The 20,161-nt window shown below is 40.9% G+C and overlaps 1 protein-coding gene across 6 annotated transcripts; it reads left to right on the top strand.

The window, feature by feature from the left end:
- Nucleotides 1–675: 675 nt before the first annotated feature.
- PHF10 (PHD finger protein 10) lies at nt 676–19,779 on the top strand. 6 transcript variants are annotated; one of them, XM_061990900.1, is made up of 12 exons: nt 1,031–1,173; nt 3,712–3,818; nt 4,367–4,497; nt 5,216–5,293; nt 6,659–6,792; nt 6,903–7,052; nt 8,178–8,287; nt 10,240–10,393; nt 12,802–12,957; nt 17,542–17,650; nt 17,922–18,110; nt 19,550–19,779. In XM_061990900.1, exons 1-12 carry the CDS (start codon nt 1,105–1,107, stop codon nt 19,633–19,635), a joined length of 1,473 nt encoding a protein of 490 aa, XP_061846884.1. In that variant the 5' UTR covers nt 1,031–1,104; the 3' UTR covers nt 19,636–19,779. The 6 variants fall into 6 exon arrangements, with proteins under 6 accessions (XP_061846878.1, XP_061846884.1, XP_061846883.1 ...); XM_061990899.1 differs by having other exon boundaries at nt 5,210–5,293; XM_061990894.1 differs by lacking the exon at nt 12,802–12,957 and having other exon boundaries at nt 676–1,173; nt 5,210–5,293.
- The last annotated feature ends 382 nt before the right edge of the window (nt 19,780–20,161 follow it).

Genomic DNA, 20,161 nt, shown 5'->3' with positions numbered 1-20,161 from the left:
ACAAGTCTGGCAGCTCTGTGATGTGTAGGCATCTGCTTCTGGAACTGCCCTGCTTTGGAAAGCGGCCGCTGATGCTTTTTCCATGCCTGTTGTATTGTTCAGAGATGCGAATAACGTGCACAAACACCCACGGGGGGGGGGGGGGGGGCGGTGCTTCTGAACGCCCCTGGGCCTGCTGGTGTGCGGGGTGGGGGAGCGCTGGGCGCACCTCCGTGGCCACGCGCGCTCCCGCAGCCAAGCGAGCGCCCGGCGGGGCGCGCCGTTGCGCTTTGTTCGCTGGCGAGGGGCCCGTGCGCGGCCACGGAGCCCGGCTGCGCGCGTGCGAGCGGGCGTGCGCGCCGCCCCGGCACCGGCGGGATGAGGGTCTCTACAGCCGGGGAGGGCCACGCTCCGCCTTCGCCCGCCCGTGTCGGAGGGAGCGGGACGCGGCGCGCGGCGGGGCCGGCTTCGCGCGCCCTCCGCGCAGGGGCGAGCGCGCTCGTGCCGGCTCCTCCGACTGCGCCCCCCGCCCCCCGTACACCCCTCCTGCGGGGGCTGATGGTTCACAAACGTAGCTCGTCCCCGGCTGACGTTCCCGGAGACGGGGGGCTGGTGGCGGAGCAGCCCAGCCCTGCTGGGTGCTAGCTCCCGCGCCGGTCAGCGGCGGCGGCCCTCGGCGCTAACGACGGCGGGGGAATGCTGCCCCTACGCCCCGCGCTGCTGCCCAAGCGCTACCGCGGCGGCTCGGCTCCGCGCTCGCGGACGGGCCGCGCGGCCGCCCGCGCGGCAGCGGCGGCAGCAGGAGGAGGAGGAGGAGGAGGAGGGCGCGGCGGCAGCGGCGGCAACAACGGCAGCGGTGGGGCCCCGGCCTTGGGCCCGCGCGGCGGCATCGGCGGAGCGGGCCGGGTGCCGGTCCGGCGGCGCGGGCCCGGGTCGCCGCGGGCCGCCCGGAGGGGGGCGGAGCAGGAGCTGCGCGAGCCGCCGCGGCCGTGCGCGAGCTGGCCGGTAGGGGCCGTTGCCACCCCCCGCAGGGGGAGGGGGGGCGGAGCCGGGCGCGGCGCGAGGCCGGGTCGCGCGGCGGCACTTCTCCTCGCGCAGCCGGCGGCGGCGGCCCCCGCGGCCGTCATGGCGGCCGTCCTGTCCCCGCGCCTCTGCGACAGCGACCCGGCCACTCCCGGCGCCCAGTCCTTGAAGGTGAGAGCGGGCGGCGGCCGCGGGCCCAGCGCGGTGGACACAGGGTGCGGCGTAACAGCGAGAGGCCTCGCCCCGTCCCGCTCCGCCAACCCCCCTTCCCCCCCGGCGTGGGTGCCTTGACCCCCCGCGGGCTCACCTCGCGCCCCCCGGGGAGCCGGGCGGCAGCGCGCAGCCTCCCGCGCGACGGGCCGAACTTCGCGTGCGCGTCCGGGGCTGGCGGCGCGAGGCCCCGCGGGGTGCCCGGGCCGGAAGGTCTTCGCGCGCCTCACTCCGTCCCGCGGCAGCGCCGCGGTGTCCCGCACGGCAAAGTAGGGTCTGGTGGCCCGCTGCCCTGCCGGGGTGCGCCTGAGCTGGGGGTACTGGCTATCCGCTGCCGGTCCTGCGCCCGCGTCCGGCTGCCGGCAGTCAATTTTTGAAAGACCTCTCGGTAATTCGGGCTTTCTCCTTACATAACAAAGCGTCGTTACGTGCATCTTATAGTTGATAGACGTACCGGGAATCTGTAACGTTTCCTTGTTCCGTAAGGACTGACGGCAGTTTGACAGAAACACGAGTTTCAAGGGAAGAAAGGGCCTTTTTAGAGGTAATGCTTGACTTTCCCTGTAAAGAGACCCCCAAAACTGTTCCCAGTTTGGTACAGTAAATGTGGTTGAACTACACCGTGTCTTAGATTACAGTGCAAACGTTTAAACTTCTTCTGCACAGTCCTGTGCAACAGACTCTCATTTCCCAGGGTGTTTTAGTCCGTGAGCCCGTGTGACTGACTTTGCTGAAGTTTTCAGCAAATAGGAAAGCAAAGATGGAAGTAGAGGATATTCAGCTCTCCTATGGTAACGATGCTCGTGTTTTTCAACAATAATGGGTTTAATAAAATTTCAGAGCAAAAGGAAAAACTGATGGGAGGCACTTCCTTTGAACTGTCAGGTTGACATCTGGCTTTTAAAAATGTTTTGAAGTCTCTGAGTAGCTTTCATATAGCAAGGCATGGCTTTGGCCCTGTTAATGTTTTTGTCTAGCAGCTGAAAAGATTTGGAGTTTGTTGATCTTCCGTGGGGGAAGCAGGGTTGAATTGCTGACGAGGTCAAAAGATACTCTAGGATAAAATTGTTTTGATTTGCGTTTGCCGTTTAGTTTGCCTAATTGCTGGAAAATGGCATTATCAGCAAATACAGGTGGAGATGCTGCTTGGCTGATTCTTTAAGTGTAGCTGCATTAAGAAAGTACAGTATCCTTAAATGTGCTTTTCAGATTTCATAACTGTAGTAAAGATGTTCCTCTGGCTACCCCACAAGAAGGGAAAAGAAATTATAGGGAGTTGTGAAAAACGTGAAATACAGGAGGCAAATGCTTTTTCCCCGTGGCCTGTCTTGATTCTAGTTACGGTGAAGTGTTACATAACAAAAGTAATGTACTGGAATCTTTAATGATATTTCAAGTGATACGATAGGAAAAACATACTAGAATGTAAAACATTAGCTAGGGTAGACCTAATAATCCTTGTTGTTTTTTAATAAGTAATTATAATTGGGCTTAATCCACTTACTTCTGACAGATTAATTCTTCTTCCTTAACTTTCCACTAAAGTTATAAAATGTAATTCTTTCATGCTACTTCACACCAGAGTTTTGATTACTTAAACAACTGTCTTGTTCTTGGCTCTACTACTGGTGATAGTAGGCGATTCACTTTAACACTTCTGCCTTCTGCTTCTCAGCTGTGACTGCACAGGAGTGGTCACTATAGGCTTTGCCAGTTGTTGCTGAGGTAGGTAGGAGTTGTATAGTGTTACTGGATAACAAGGCAGTGAAAAACACAGGAAGACCAACTGAATCATTGTTCTACTAAACCTGAGTAGTGGTACTTGTAAGTTAAAATACAAGTGTTCCCTTGTGATAACTTTGTTATCTTTTTTATCTTTTGCAATACAGCTTGAGGTTTTCTTCTTTTATTTATTTTTTCCCTACAAAAGACAAATCTTTCCTCTTTGCTGTAACCACGTCTCTTTGTGAACTGAAGACCATTCCTTTCATTTTAACTATATGTCTGTACACCCCTTTGTTACTTTTAGTAATACTTTCTTGATCTTTGTAAGCATTGGCTCTGAGCAAGGCCTTGATATTTTTGTTCTACCCTTGCTTTTGATTTTGAGGGCAGCCAGATTAAATTAGTTAGTCTTGTCACCAGTGAGAGAAGTTTGCTAGGTCTACAGCTGTCTGGCCATGCTGATACCGTAGTTAGTCAAGAGCAGTCAACTTGGTGGTCAGAGCCACAGCTCGCTCTGTTCAGTCCTCCACCTACACAACAGGTGAGAAACTGCCCAATTCTCCTTCAGTGCCACTTTGTCATGCAACTATATTATGAGGAAGAGTAACTTGCTACGTAACCTGTCTTATGAATTGTTTATAAAGAGCGTTATTAAATAGCTCAGTAGTTCAGTTGGTAGTGGGTTGCCTTGCAATGTTTTGGTTTGGGTTTTTTTTATGTTGTACATTAAAAGTATTCAGCAGATAATTTTTTAAATATTTCTCTTCATTTCAGGATGACACAGAAGAAAATTCCAATGACGGCAGCCAGCCATCCAAAAGACGACGTATGGGCTCAGGGGACAGTTCTAGGAGCTGTGAAACTTCTAGTCAAGACCTTGGGTAATACTGTTTTTTACAATTTCCACTTTTTTATTGCTAGCCTTACTGTATTGTTGTATATGCTCAAGTATTAGCTCTGCTTTATTTGCTTGTATATTCTTCACACATCATCTTTCTGAACTGAGGCAATGTCCTATGAGTAGCTAGCTGTCTTTTTCCTCCCAGCATATTTTAAGACATTGTACTTTAAAATGAAACAAAATGTGCCGCATCTAATTCAGAATCAGAAGCACAGCTTATGTATTTTTAAAAGTTTACATGTTTTTCAGTGATTTTTGACACTGTACTACCTGCTTTTCCTACTCTCCTGTCCACTGTTGTGGATATCCATTTCTTCATGTTCTGTCCCTCAGTATATTGAGGAATACTGATTTGGCAAAATGTATGTAACAAAGGGACTAAATGAGGTTAACAGGGTGTAGCCTTCTAAAGTGCTTGTCCAACTTCATAGTTGTTTTTTGTTGGCATATAAATAGGTGTTATTGAATTTCTAGAAAAGTAAGTATCCCTCTTAAAGATTCATTGATTTGTTCAAACATTATTTTTAGATACAGCTATTTTCCCGCTGAAAACTTAATAGAATACAAGTGGCCACCAGATGAAACAGGAGAATACTATATGCTTCAGGAGCAAGTCAGTGAATATTTGGGTGTGACTTCCTTTAAAAGGAAATATCCAGGTATGTATTTTTAATTTTTTTATTCTAGAAATCTTTGTCTTCATACAGTTTGGATATAATCTGTGTCGCTTTGGCTATAGTATGAGACAACAGAGTTAAAAAACAGACCTGACAAAAGAAGACTGTGAATTATCTATGTTGTACTCTTCTTATTTTTGTTACTGGCATATTGAAAATGTATCCTGTGGTTTCTGAAGTTGTTTCAGACTTTTTATAAGTGTTTTGTTGGTGAGCTCTTAATATATGGCTATATCTCTATGTGCTGTTTCCTGATTTGTGGCAACATTTCTTCTGTGGAAAAATTTTTACAAATGAATGAGGAAGGTTCTAGAATTTGAACCTTCATTATTCAGAATTTTCAAATCTCGTTCTTCTGATATGGAATGTATTTTTAAAAGATGTATTAAAAGAAGAAAAAATAATGTACCTTCAGTGATTGACAGTGTGTTCTCCATCTGAGCTCATATGTCTGGTTTACTCGTGTTTCTGTAAATCATAACTACAGGCAGGGTGCTCTGATAAACTGACCATGTCCCTACAGTGTATATTGAATTTGAAATCAATTTACAAAATTAGCACATTTGTAGGAATAGTAATATAATACAGACTCTCAGTGCTGGGAAATAAAATTGTCAAAGTACTCCAACACTGCTTATGTGGGAGTTTGAGTAACTGCACTCATCCTTATTGTTCTTTTTTGTTTCCTTTGGAGATTTAGAAAGACGAGATTTATCTCACAAGGAGAAACTCTACCTCAGAGAACTAAATGTTATTACAGAGACTCAGTGCACACTAGGTAAGAAAATAACTTGTTAGATTCTTTGTTACGGTATGAAAAATTTTGACATGCTGAAAACGTGATTCAGTTTGGTAGAGAAGAATTGCATCACCCTCAACTGAAAAGGCAAATTCTGAAATGAAAAATGGATGTATTATGAACTTGGGTGAGTTGGCCATGAGGTATCAGGGTTTCAGATTTATTATTTAAAAAAAAAATAATCTAATTACTTAGCAAGGGCCAATCTGTATTGTAAATTAACTTTTACAACCTTTGTTGCCTAGAAAAGAAAACACCGGAAGTTTTCAAATAAAAAAGTACATCCGTCTTGTTTTGCTGAGTTAGTGGGAACCCAGCAAACATTAGTGCATCTTACATGGTTCAGCTAACAGGTTGGAAGTTAGAAGGATCTGTTTTAAAGGACTCCAATGTACTTGAAATGGAATTATGTCATTGATGCAGCTTACATTGACAGCCCGAGGTATATGTGACTTGGAGCATGCTAGAGAGTAAATGATGCCTGTAATTTTTTTTTTCTGTGTATCATGGATCTGTGCAAATGTGATGCCATTCTATAAACTAATCATTTTTTCTATACCATCTTTATTTCTCACCTGGCAGCTCTCCTAATCTTTATTTATCTTAAATATGTGGGAGAGAACAGTATCTAATTTGCATCAAGTATCAATTTTTATCAATAGAAGCAAAATGCTACATTCTGCTTCACATATCCAGTAGAGATATGTGTTGAACTAACTGTCAATATCTTTTAGGTTATATTTATTATCAGTGGTAGTAACCCAAGTCAACCTCCATTCTGTTGTCAATATTTGGAAGTCACTTGTATTTGAACCTTTGAAGAAGTTCTGCATTGTATTTGCAAATTGAGGCTTTCTGACTTGAAATGTTTTAGCTGCCAGTCAGGAGCCTGTGTACAGTTTGCTGCTCTGAATGGCCTTCAGCGTGATTCTTCCTGGATTTGTATCGAGAGGTTATGTAAACCTCATAATTTCAGTTAAGATTCTGCAAGTTAATGAAAGGAACACTTCACCAATATTGGAAACTGAAACTCACAGTTCATTAGATCCTGTGTAGAACAAAGGTTCTGCCTCACAGGGGAGTTTAGTGGGTGAATGAGTCAATGTGAAGGGGTCTGCAGTTGTAAGGAAGTAGAGAAATGAGCTTTGGCTGCTTGAGTAGAAGTAACCTCCTAATCAGCCTTGAAAACACAAGTTCCCTCCTACATTATAGCAAGAGAAGTGTTGTGCACAGCAGGTTTTTGGCTTTAACTTGTTGCCCAGAAACTTGAGTTTATCATTGTGAGATACAGATAATCAACATAGCTTTGCCAGATAGCGTCATTATTGCTTTTCTCTATTTTAGGTCTAACAGCTTTACGTAGTGATGAAGTAATTGATCTTATGATTAAAGAATACCCTGCCAAACATGCCGAATATTCTGTTATACTGCAAGAGAAAGAACGTCAGCGAATAACAGATCATTATAAAGAGTACTCTGTAAGTAACTAGCATATGAGTGAACCTGTAATGTGTGGAGTATAAGGAAAGGCTCTTCTTAAACCAATTGTGAAATGTGTCTTAAGTTAATAAAATTGTTTTTATTCCAGCAAATGCAGCAGCAGAACACACAGAAAGTAGAAGCCAGTAAAGTTCCAGAGTACATTAAAAAAGCTGCCAAGAAAGCTGCAGAATTCAACAGCAATTTGAACCGAGAGCGGATGGAAGAAAGAAGAGCCTATTTTGATTTACAGACACATGTAGGCAGATTTCAATTTCTTATCAATGCCAATAGGTAACTCCTTGCTTTAGTAAAGTCAGTTTTTGTACCATTTTCTCTATTTAATTATCAATGATTTTGATTAGTCTTCTTTCAGTCATGTAGGGACTTAAAAAGTTTTGCTGTTAAATGGGTAACACCATTGAAAGTAACAATCCCAAATGTATTTAATGTGAAATCTTTTTTTTTCCTTGAAAATACTTGTCTCAGGAAGCTTTACAGTTTTAGCCTTACTGTGTTGTCATGTCTTTAGTCTGCTGGCAGTAGCATACCACCAAGAGGAATGTTTAGGTGACTAAGAAGCTTCTATTGCTATAGTATCTAGTCATATAAATGGTTAATTTTTTTGTTTTGTTTTTTTGCCTGAACCATACCTAGAGTAAAAAAGTAAAGCATTCATCCTCTAAAAGAGTGCTGCTTATCAACCCTTCTTTTTGTTAGATGTTAGGTTATTTTTGTGTTTGATGTATTTCATGCTTCTGTGCATGATTTTAAAAAAAAATCATTACCTGGCATTTTGAAGCAGGACTGTTCTGCTTTTGTAATGACAGTAAAGCAAATTATTACGTGGCAGTCTACCATGGAAAACTTAGATTTTTCTGATATTGACCCATGTTAGACACAAGATAGTAGATAATTAGTTTTATTTCATTCTAAAGGAAGGGAGGCTTCTCCTTTCCATACAGTTGTATTATTGATCGGACTTTTAAATAGTACAGTCTATTTTCAGAATCAGATGGACAGATTCTTGCTTCCCTACCAGTATGGACCAACGTACTAAAGATGCCAGTCACAGAGTGAAATGTTTCCTGTTTCGGTTGTTAGATTTCCATTTTCAAATTATTTTACATACTGTATGGTTAGAAGTAGTCTCATATTTATTCAGTTCACTATTGATGATTGTACCTAATCTGTAATACTATTTTGTGAGTGGCATCTCTTACCATTTTAATGATTTGTATTTCCCATGGGAGAACTCAGGGAGCTGTTGCAACTCAATACAACTGTCTAGTTAAAAAATATTTGGGGGGAGGCAGGGGCTAGGTGGTTAGCAAAAGTTTATATGCAAAACAAACTCATAATTGTTTTGTATTAAACAATACAGATTATCCAGGTGCCTCAAGGAAAATACAAAATCTTACCTACAGAGAGAACAAAGGTTAGTCCTTACCCAGTGGCTCTCATACCCGGACAGTTCCAGGAATACTACAAAAGGTATTTTAAAAGCATCTTAACTGCTAATTCTGTTGCACTGATTTATTTTCTCTGCAATTGGAAAACATTTCAGTGTATTTACTGTAAGGTTTTGAAATAACTTTACTCTTGAGACACTTGCTAGTCTCACAGGTGCATAGCATAACAGCTTTCATCAACAAAGCAGTACTGGCTGCAAGAGTACTGTCTGCTGAGGTATTGCAGTGGCTGACATTTCGCTTGTTCAGATGTTTACTATGGTAAAAGACATTGATTTCATTCCTACCACCTTCAGGTACTTAACCTGCATCTGCATGTCAGCTAAGGTTAACGTTGCTATATCAAAATGCCATAAAGCTGGCTTGTGGTCACATGTTTTCTTTGTGACACTTACTGTCTTTTTGTAAATTTTTAAATGTAATTAAAAAAAGAAACAAGTCTAGCTGGTCTTTTGGCTTAAGTTTTATGTTGTGTTTGTAAGTTAATGCTGGAGTTTCAGCCTGCCCAGTACAGCAGCACAGAGGCAGCAGTGATGCCTTGGCCATCTGCCAGCCCAGGAGCATCACTATGGTTGTTAACTGAAATGTTCCCACACACAGCAGACTAAGATGATAAGCAGTACAGCAAGCACTGAAAGCAAAAAGCAGCCACTAATGAGCACTAGTCTCAAATATACAGTGAGGCAAGCACAGAAGCCTGTCAATAAATAGCTAAACAGCAATAACAGCTATAAATTTGTTCTGGCATATTCCAGTTGAAACTGTTGTTATCTCAAACCCTTCAAGCCTCATGTTGGACACAAAAAAAAGACTGTTATGGTTTAACCCTGGCCAGCAACTAAGCACCATGCAGCCACTTGCTCACTCCCTGACAGTGGGATGGGGGAGAGAAGAAGAAAAGTGAGAAAACTCATGGGCTGAGATAAAGACAGTTCAATAGGTAAAGCAAGAGCTGTGTGTGCAAGCAAAGCAAACCAGAGAATTCATTCATTGCTCCCCACGGGCCTGCAGGTGTTCAGCTATCTCCAGGGCACTGGGGCCCCAGTACACACAACAGGTGCTTGGGAAGACAAACACCATCACTCTTAATACTCCCATCTTCCTCCTCCTTTCCCTGCTTTATCTGCTGAGCATGACACCATACAGTTTGGGATATCCCTGAAGTCCATTGGGGTCAGCTGTCCTAGCTGTGTCCTCTCTCAACGTTTTGTATACCCGCAGCCCACTCACAGATGAGAAGCAGGAAAGGCTTTGACTCTGTGTAAGCACTGCTCAGCAATAACAAAAACATCCCTAAATTATCAACACTGTTTCCAGCACAAATCCAAAACACGTATGTCCATATGGCCTACTAGGAAGAAAATTAAATCCCAAAACCAGCACAATTCCGTACAATGCTTATCCTTAACAGTAAGAGGAGGTTCACTTTTTTCTTTAGAATGTAAAGTTGGAAAAAAAAAGATAGGTTACACATGCTAAGCTGTATCTGACTGTAAGCAATGTGATGAGATCTTCACATCCTTCTGAAATTCCATTTTTGTATGTATTTTTTGTTCTCTGGTAATTAAGGAACTCAAACATACAGCTCTATTCTTTACTTACTTTGCTTTGGGCCCTAGCTGTTCGTGTGTCCTGGGTTAGAATTGCTGTGCACATGGGAATTGTATGTTTATAAACAAGGCATGTAGTCTGTTTGGCATAGTATTGGATTGGTTAAAAATGTTTAGAGGTAAGCTCTTCCTGTGGTCTACCAGTATCTGCTATACAAAGAAGACAAGTACTAGATGGTATCACACTTGGGAGGTGAAAGTAGTATGTTTTCTGTGTGTTCTGTGTTTTCAGAACTGCATGTTTTTATATGCCTTCTTGAAAAAACGGAGCTTTTAATACTCCTCATAAGTCCTTTTATGTTGTTTCATTTCCTATTTATGCATAAAGTACACATGGATTAATTAGTCTGGTTTTTAACTTTAGGTACTCTCCAGATGAACTTCGTTACTTGCCGTTAAACACAGCTCTTTATGAACCTCCTTTGGATCCAGAGCTGCCGGCATTAGACAGTGACGGGGATTCAGATGATGCAGAGGAAGGGCGAGGTGATGAGAAACGGAAAACCAAAGGCAATTCGGTGAGAGAAAATGAAAGTATTCTTCAACAAAAGAATCCTTTCCCTTCAGCTCTGTTAGTCTCAGTAGTTTCTTAGTAGAATCTTTAACATTTGCAAAATGGACAATCATAAACAGAAAACATACTCCCTTCTTTAGTATTCCTCTTTATTTTAGACTGTTCTCTCCAGCTTTTTGTTTTGACCCATTTTTAAAGGAAATCAAATACTTGAAATTTAAAGCCCTTTCTTCCTTCTTTTAAAAGAAATCACAGCTCTCTGTTATGCCCTTTTCCCCAGCAGGAAGTTGCTGGCATTTCTGAGGGAAATGAACACTGGAGTTGAGGTCACAGCATGTTTTATTATATAAATGCAACAGAATCTGTCATTAAAGCAAACGTGTTGATAGCCAAGTCACTTTATCTTCTTGTGATGTGTAAGTGTGAAGCACTCAACACAGAAACAGTCCCTTTATTCCAATTTAAAGAGAAGGCAAAAAGCACTGGAGATGTCTTTTTCCTTACAGTACATCTTTAAAAAGATGACTATGTTTTTCCTGTTATTGCAAACACAAAATTGACTGTCACTGGAAGTTCAGGGAAACTTTCACAAACCTACATTGATAGTGTTTTACGTCCTCAAGGGCTTCAGATGAGCTGTCTGACTACAGCTGAACCATTGGTATATTGGTGTAGTTAGTACATTAGTGACAACCACTGTCCAGCAGTTTAACCCTAATTTTAAGAGAAATAGAACGTAAGATCACAGGTGCATTTCACAGTTTCTAGTTCAGCTGACAGACATATTGGATGGTGGGAGTATGTCATGCTAAATTTTGACACGTAAACATTTATTTTGTTTGACTGTTCATAAGATACTTCCAGATGAAGAGGAAAGGAAGGGGTCAGCTTGTAGCCTAACAAGGGAGAGAGAGCTGTTAATAAACCCTTTCTGCTTGCAGTTTTTGGAGAAAAAGGAATCATATGTTTAGCATGCTAAGTGTCAGATCAAAATTTTGGCTTGATCACACTCCAACTTTACTGCAGTTGGTCTTCAACCATTTCTTCCCATTTCCTTTTGCCACTGACTTCCATTCCCCTTAATAGTAAAGAAAAGGAACTGGACTGAGCAGACTCTCCTTTCATTTTTCAGACATTCAGAAGTCTTTTTGGTGACAGAATGCAGAAGGGAACATGTTTTTATGTTGGAAAAGCATAGGGAAATTTTAAAATAAGATTCCAGTTAAGTGGATTTGGCTATGGGAGCATGGGTTCCTTGCTGCCATTGGGGCATATTGTTCAGGAAATATACCTGTTGAACACAGAGGTGGGCAATTGTCAGACCTCTTTTTTCCTGAGTTTTGGACTGCCTGCTATTAATCAGATCTCCCTGGTGAGTCCTACAATATGCTTTTTCCCTTTTCACCTTCTTCATTGCTGGAGTCAGGTAGCAATTTTCCTTTCTATGATGTCTTAATGGGCCTGTCCTAAATAACTCTTCCCCTAAAATAATAGTGAAACATATCATTTTTTGTTGACACATTGTTGCTTTGCTTTTCTGTTGTACTCCTGCCTTTGCCCTGTGTCTTGTTTTGTTTGGTATGATTTTAGGCTCTGGGGCATAGACTGATTGCTATTTTGCTTGTACAGAGTGCCTTTTCTTGTGGGGGTACTATTGTTGTTTGGCCTTTTGTAATAAATGTGATTAGTGAGACTGCTTTCTTCTGGAGCTTTTTGGAGGCCTTTATTAACGCTCTGCTGATAAAAATCCTGGGCTGCTGCTCTTAATTACGCTTACATTGATCTCTTACCCTCTTTGAACCTCTTCCCCTCTTTCTTGCCTCCTCACTTAAAAAAAAAAAAAAAGAATTGTTTTAACTGCAGCATAAATTCTATTGTTTGGTTCTGTATAAAATACTGAAGTTTGGTTTGCCTTTGATGGCATTCTTCTGCTGCAATCCAAATTAAATATTTAGATGGCTCCTGGTGAAAACAGTAGATGAGAGTGGCAGAAAATAACCCCTCACATGTTTAATTCAGGGCAATGCTATTTGGTAGTACACTTCAAATGGGTCGCGAGGGCACTTCTAACTTTTTGCTGGCCCTTTACTTTGTAAACAACATCTTGCATGTAGTGTATTTCTTGCTGACTTTTAAAGGAAAATGGTTCAAAGAATTACACTGTGTTCTCTGCTCTCATATCAAGAATAACTGGAAAATGTTACAGCTGTTGCTGACGCCAGTCTTTTAGTAAAAGAGAAAACAGATCATGAAGTTTGTGAGCAAAAATGTTTTAGATTGTGATGTACCCCATGCTTTTGAAGAAGGAAAGATGTATCCTTCTCTTAACCTAGTTGACTCTAAGGGGCATAGGAAAGACTTGTGTGTCTCTCCAAAAAAATAAAAAATATAGCTATGGTATTTTTATTATAGGACAATTCATCTGGCAATGTATCTGAAGGTGATTGCGCCACAGACAACCAGGAGGAGTCTTTTCAGGGAAGACAAAAAACAAGAGACAAAAGTGCTACTCCAAGAAAAGATGGTTCCAAACGTTCTGTATTATCCAAATCAGTTCCTGGGTACAAGGTGGAAGAAAAAAGCCCCTGACTGAACTTCTTTAGTGACCAGCCTCTCTCTGAGATATTTGGGTTTTTTTCAATATTATGGAACTTCTGCTTGCTGTACTTCACTAGCTGCTCTCCTGTTGTGTGCTCCATCTGTTTGCTTCCTGACTTCCTTTTTGCTTTTATTTCATATGGGGCTTTCCTTTACCCTAGCTATACAGTGGCTTCTGTTTCTGTTAACTTCTCAGATGCCCAGGCAGTGGCATCTGCAAAATCCATTGTGGAACTTTACGTCTTTCTGTCTGCCTTACACACAGCAGTCAGAATTACTTGCTAGTTCAAAATCTAGCATTCAGCACCCATTGTTTTTTGTCCTGCTGTTTAGTATGGCAGCATGCCAAGAGATCAGTACTGTAAAGTACAGCTGTGTGGCTGAACGTATTGTTACGATGTTCATTTTAAGTACAGCCTTTAGAAGAATCACCGAATCTTATGGGCTGGATGTTACAATGTATATGATGGAAGGCAAGAAGCTTACTACAGTTGTGCAGGCAACACTACATAATCACTTTAACAGTGTATGGACAATAGCTTGTTATGTAGCTCATACTGCGTAGAAACGTTTGTGGGCAATATGCTTTCATCCAAGCTGAAAACTCGGTGAGGATGTGAAGACGTTTCAGCTATCAGTGATTGCCAAACATCAGACCCACATCTACAGTATTATGTATAATAATTTCAAAAATTAAGATAAAATACTTTTCAGAAGAAACAGGAATTGACATTCATTATTTTTCTGATTATAATCTGCATGCTGAGAGAGGATCTGAATATAATTCTTTCAAAGCACATTGTTGCCTAGTCCTGTTCCACTGGGAGGAATGAGAGACTTCCACTGACTTCAGTGGGATCAGGAATAGGCCCATAGAGGGAAAACACTACTATAGGGTTGAGCATGCAGCAGTCAGCAATGGCTTGTTAAGAGGAGTTATGGAAAATGGAACACTTTTGTCAGTGACAAGATCATACATATCGAGAAATTCTCAGCAAAAGTGAGCTGTTGGTGGCTTGCAGTTTATGTTCATAAACACTTTCTATCTCTGTTTACCAGGTTAACAGTAAATAAACTGTAATTTAAGAAGCTAATTTCCAGCGAGAATTGGACAGCTTTGATAAATTTTCTCTACACACAGTATCTGTGCCAGTTCATAAGAGGTAGCAAGCTCCAGTTGTGTTTTCTCTTTTCAGGACCTCACTAAGAAATATGCAAACTGTAGAGATTTAGACTGTGGTACCATATGTATATTTTTTTATATGTAACTTTGGAAATTGTTATAGACACGGTGCATACCAATATTCCCATGAACATGAAATCCAAAGATGGAACTTGAAATTGGGGTGAGGTTTTTTTAGCTTTGTTGAACTTGACATTAGAGATTGTGTGCCCCTGGTTTACAGAAATTTCATGTAGCTGCGAGATGCCCAAGTGTTTGATTAGTCCAGTCTATTTACTGGCCTTATGGATGGATAGAGAGAGAACTGATGGAGCAGAACCTCCCTCAAAGTCCTGAACTTGTAATTGTAGAAGAATAATGGTAGTATATACGGCATTGCATTTTGAAAATGGATTCCCGTAGCAGTTGCTTTTTGGCTCCAAATCAGCCACTGTGTAAATAATGAGGTTATTGCTGTAAAGTTACAGTGCCACATCCTTGCAATCTCGATGTACCCTGCCCGCATCAGCCATCAGGCTGTTGGTAAGTCAGAGCTGGTGATGTGCTGGGAGGGTGAGAGGATTGGCTTTCCTTTTTGTGAGAACGTTCAAACGCTTTCAGTAAACCCCATTACATGAGCTGTTCTAACCGGTAAGATGGAAAGCTTTTGTTAGTCTATAAAAAGACTAGATAATGATATACCATATGTGCCTAAATGTTGAGGCACTTTTTGCTGAAGGCTTCACTGATTTGAAATGTTGTCCGTGTGAATTCTGAATCATTGTAATACTTTTGTTCTGTATTGTTGTAATATTTGACTGTTTTTCTAGGACAGTAATCTTTTGGTTACATGTAGTTAAAAATTGAAGCATAATTGCAATGGCATCAAGATACAAATATATAGTTACAGTCACATTGTGAGTGTTACAGGATTCACACATTTCCACTGAGTTATTTTTGAGTAAGAGAAATAATGTATTTTATATGGAGGCATCTTTATTGTCTGTTCTTTGACCAAGAACAGTTAGCGTGTGTTTCACATTTTGTCATGTTACAAGTGGCGAGTCTTTGTTGCTGCAGGACTGGCTGCTACAATTGCACACACAGGGTACTGTTAAAAGTACGTGAGATTTTTTGCACATACAACTGAAATGTATTGAGAAACTATATTTTACAACACTTCTGTTTCATGTCACTGTATATGAAAATGAAGCGCTTTGCATTCAGAATAGAACCTTCTGAAAATAATGTAGTTGGAATGCTTACTTTGAGAGCTGCAGCACAGTTGCATGGAAGTGAAAACTTAGGGCAGACAGTCATCATTTTGACCCTGCATTCCTTTTCTCTCCTTTCCTTATCATGGTAAGATGAGGATGTAGAGAGCAAAATTCACTCAAATGGGATGTTGTGATTTCCCATTTGGATTTGGTAGACTTTTTTCATAGCATTTCTAAAAGCCATTTATGGTGGCAGAACTTGAACTGATTTGAAATGTGAATAATCTTGCTTCATTTTTTATTTGGTTTAGCACTTCCACACTGTTGGAACTTTATTATTAACAGGCTGTGATTCCCACCCCTCCCCAACATGAACAATTTCTAATGAACGCAATTTAGTGAAGTAAGACTAGATGGAAGCATTGTTAATAAATGCATTTATATTAGCATCTAACTTTAGAGTTATGTCTGTCAGAGTGCTAACTGTACATACCCTAACGCAGGTACAGTGACCGAAGCAGCTCCTTTTAGTTTTGCTGGAGCACCAGGGAGTGAGTGTGCTGCTGTATATTAAAGGCAGTAATATATAAATCCATAACAAACTAGAAGTCTGATTAGAAAAGTGCACTTGCTATTCTAGAAAGGCTTGGTTTACTTAGAAATAGATAAACACACACACAAATTAGAATGTAGCCTAAACAACAGAAGTGTAAATGCTGCAACACTTAGGAGGTTTGAGCATGTGCCACTTTTGTTGGGAGGAGCAGGGTGTAAAGGTAAACATGTAGGACACATAGAGTAGTGAACAGTAAAAGAGTTTATGTGTGGTTTTGCTTCCATTATATTTATTATTTTGTAGATGTTTGTGAATGTTAGACTTCTTTTATTGTTTTATGATATTTATGTGTAAAACAGGTTGACTCTGCTTTTTTAAAATAAATAAGAAAAAAAGAAAAACAAACATGTCTATATGAATGCCTCCATCATCTTTTAAAGAGTTACCTATAAACATCTGGTATGGTGTTTCTTTACCTTAAACTAAGCTCTTACAACCAGCAGGCTGTAGCCATGGTTTAACTTTAAAAAGCAGATTGGAAACTTCAGGGAAAAAAATCATGCATCCTGACTACTCTAAAAAGGAGTCAAGATATTAATTGTCTTGCTAGGTGCTGGAAATAGTCACACTTAAAGTTGTATTGCAAAAGAGCTCAGTAATTATCTGGTTTGTTTTTTTAAATTTATTTTTAAATGAAACTTCATTCTTTTCCCCACATATGGTTGGTAGTTGACTGGGACTCTTGTTGCTTACTGACAAGCTGTTTAGTTCTGTAGAAAGCAGAATATGCCTTGAACTCCCTCTATGAGCTGTATCTCTGCAGCAACATAATTTTTTGCAGAACTCTGATGCTAGTTGATTTAACATGAGTAAGTACTACATTAATTTCAAGCTACTTGAGATTTTCTCATTATGCAGTGGTCAAAGCTCAACCATGTAACTAAAAGGTTTCTGAAATTCGTCATGCCATACTTCTTCCTTGGTCTTTGTTGGCATAAAACTGTGGTGGTGGCATCTCTGGAGCTGGGACGTGAAACACGTACACCAGTGTTACTCATTGCAAGAGCCTGCTGTTTGTCTTACCTTTTTTATTGACCTCATGGACCCAAATACACTCCAAATGATGACTTAGAAAGATGATGAATATAAAACCATAGTTAAATGCAAGGCTGTGGTTTTTTACATGTTCTTACATTTAGGGACAAATGTCATGCAATGAAAAATTGTATTTCATTTCCTCCATAAACAGGAAATCTGCATGGAGATTCATAAAGTATTCTATATTGGAAATGAATTACTGCAATTTTTCATCCCATGGCACTTTTAATTTACATTGAGGAGAATGTTAGCTGGTGAATAGATAGGAAGAAGGTAGTATATGCTTTTGCTCTAATTTGATTTACATGTAACTCACTATGTGTGCCAAATGCAAAATTTTATGTAGTTAATCTAAGATTTTTTTTCAATGCCTCTGCTTGTCAGTTACTGTCCTATGTTATAAGGTTCACACATCGTAACAATAGTTAATTAATCCTAAGAATTAAGGAGATATATGACATTTCCTGTTGAACCTGTAAATTCTTCTGGAATGAATTTATAGCCCTCTTCTACCCTTCCAGCCAAAGGTCATTCCAAATGCTATATGTGGAATTTGTCTGAAGGGTAAGGAGTCCAACAAGAAAGGAAAAGCTGAAGCTCTTATACATTGCTCCCAGTGTGACAACAGTGGTGAGTATCTGCATCCACTAAGCAGATTCCTAAGGGAGTTTGGCAGATCTGGTGTGTGGAAATGCCGGGTGCCTGACACTTGGGTACCAATGGTTCTGTTGCCTTTTCTGACCACCGTTAAGACTCCACCTCTAACCTGAAGTGTGCTAAGGCATTCGGTGCACTGTGGGACCACACCGGGAGCTGAGCTAAGCTTCAGCTTAGCAGACAGTCTTAACGGATGTTAAATTGCATTTCAGGTGTAAAAGTAACAATATTGGTTTTAATCTAGGCCACCCTTCTTGCCTTGATATGACCCCGGAGCTTGTTGCTATGATTAAGACTTACCCTTGGCAATGTATGGAGTGTAAAACGTGCATTATATGCGGGCAGCCTCACCACGAAGAAGAAATGATGTTCTGTGATGTGTGTGACCGCGGTTATCACACTTTTTGCGTGGGTCTTGACGCTATCCCTTCAGGTAATAAAGTAAGAGTTAATTGTTCCCCTCCAACCTCCTCAGAGTCCTGAGCTTTCTCTGTCAGAATTAATAGATGCATTGCTTTTGAAAGAACAGTTTAAAACAATTGCGAAGGGTAGGAGTAAGAAATACTGTAGGGATGCATTCACACTGCAGGACCTGGATTTTTTAATAAGCTTTATTTCTGTATTTTTGGTTGTGCAGAGTTGAGCCTGGCAATTCCTGTGTAGGAGATACAAGGAATTGGCTCTACAACAGAATCCAAACAGACTCACTCAGAACTAGTCATCTGGGTTTGGGTTTTTGTCCGTATCCACAAAATACTGAGTATAACTGCCTCTTTTTATAAAAAGAAACCTATAAAGAGGCTATATTGCTGCATATTGCTGGAGTATAGCTGGCACATTAATAAAGGGTTTGTGCTATTATTTCAGTATCTGAAAGTACACTCAATTTAATACTTGTAAACACCATTTAAAACCCCTCCTTCCTATTTTTTTCTTAAACATGAAGCTGCAATTGAAGTACCTAGGTATCAGGCAGCCTGTACCTTTACATTACCTGGCCACTTTTAATCACCTGGCCAACTCAAAGCAGTGTAAAAAAATACCTGGTGATACTGTTGCTGCTTTTCACGTGACACTAAATCCATGGTGAGTTCATGAAAGCAGCTGCAAGTTCCAAAGTGATGCTGTTCCCTGTAACTACAGTGCTTCAGGTTCAGTGCTTTCTGTTTTGAGAAGCACTGGCAGTAGCTGTCCCTTGAAGTTCTGTGGCCAATGTAACTTTCAGGCTGACCTAAGGACAGAATCTAAAAAAAAAATAGATTATATGCATACAAAACTATGAAATTACCCCAGAGCAGCCTTTATGATTCCAGCTATTGTAATATAAACAGTTAAAAAGTTCTGCTCAACCCTTTATTGCTCCCTCGGTAAATGAGTTTTAGGACAAGGTCTGGTGATGAAACCCCTGCCAGCAGCTTAATCTGTGCTGCCTGACTTCACTGAAATAACTGATCCTGGTTTGGGGAATGAGACCCAGAGCAACATTCCCCAGCTGCCATTGATTCTCTTCAGAGGAACTGCCCACAACCTCCAACTGTGGCCATTCACCTGAAAACACAACTTGCAAACTTGAGCATCCTGTGTTAAGTTCTTTCCTAACAGCCTCCTCCATGGCAGAGCTGGCACTTCTGGAGGTCCATAAATACGAGCATAGCCAGCTGTAACATGTAACGAGAGCCAGAGAAGGTGAATTTGACATTCTGCTTTCTGTACTTTTTAGATAAAAGACGCTTCAGTTTCATAGAAAAACACTGATTGTTTACATTAAAGGAAGTACTGCAATTAGACAAGCACCTATTAGTGAAAAGTGCATAACTAGATGAGCAAGTAACAAGGTTAGTTTCCCAATAATTGCTAACTTTCTTTTCTTAGGTCGCTGGATTTGTGATTGTTGTCAGAAAGACTCTCCTGTACCCAGAAGAGGAGGAAGAAGGGGGAAAAACAGCAAGGAGGGCTAAAAAACCCCCAAAACTTGCTGTCCAAATCTTAACTGCACAAATTAAAGTGATACTTTGGTGCTATTTAACCAACCACTCTTAAGAGGAACAATACCACTTTTTTTTTTTTCCTTTTACCAAATAAACTTTTAATTTTGGCTACATAATGATCTTTTTTGTGATGCAAGTCACTAATCATGTCCTGTCAGGTGTCTAGGCAGAGATAGAAAAGCCAAATTCAAAAAGAGAAGGCTTTCAGTAGTGAAATTTAAAGTGTCCATGCACCATGTGTATAAAATTGTAGTAACATATTTGTTTATTTCAATGCACCCATCAGTAAGCTCTGTGAAAGGAAAATTACAGAGCAATTTAAATATATGCTATTTGCATAGCAACTGGTTATTTTGAAAGATTCAACCAAAGCAAAAAATATTCATGCAAAAACCTGACTTTGAAGGAAGAGTAGGCATGACCTGACCTTACCATGTACTGCAAATTCAGCAGAGATTTTTCTTTGCAAGCTAATGACTTATTCATAAAAATGTAC

The sequence above is a fragment of the Colius striatus genome, chromosome 2, assembly GCF_028858725.1.
Source record: "Colius striatus isolate bColStr4 chromosome 2, bColStr4.1.hap1, whole genome shotgun sequence".
NCBI lineage: Eukaryota > Metazoa > Chordata > Aves > Coliiformes > Coliidae > Colius > Colius striatus.
Note: the sequence above shows the minus strand (reverse complement) of the source record. Positions and strands in the feature narration are given on the sequence as shown.

Excerpts from the sequence above, each read along its gene's own strand:
- PHF10 (XM_061990894.1), top strand. The coding sequence starts at position 676 with ATGCTGCCCCTACGCCCCGCGCTGCTGCCCAAGCGCTACCGCGGCGGC. Across the intron at positions 3,819-4,366 it reads ACTTCTAGTCAAGACCTTGG|ATACAGCTATTTTCCCGCTG; the intron begins GTAATACTGTTT and ends CATTATTTTTAG. Across the intron at positions 8,288-10,239 it reads TTCCAGGAATACTACAAAAG|GTACTCTCCAGATGAACTTC; the intron begins GTATTTTAAAAG and ends TTTTAACTTTAG.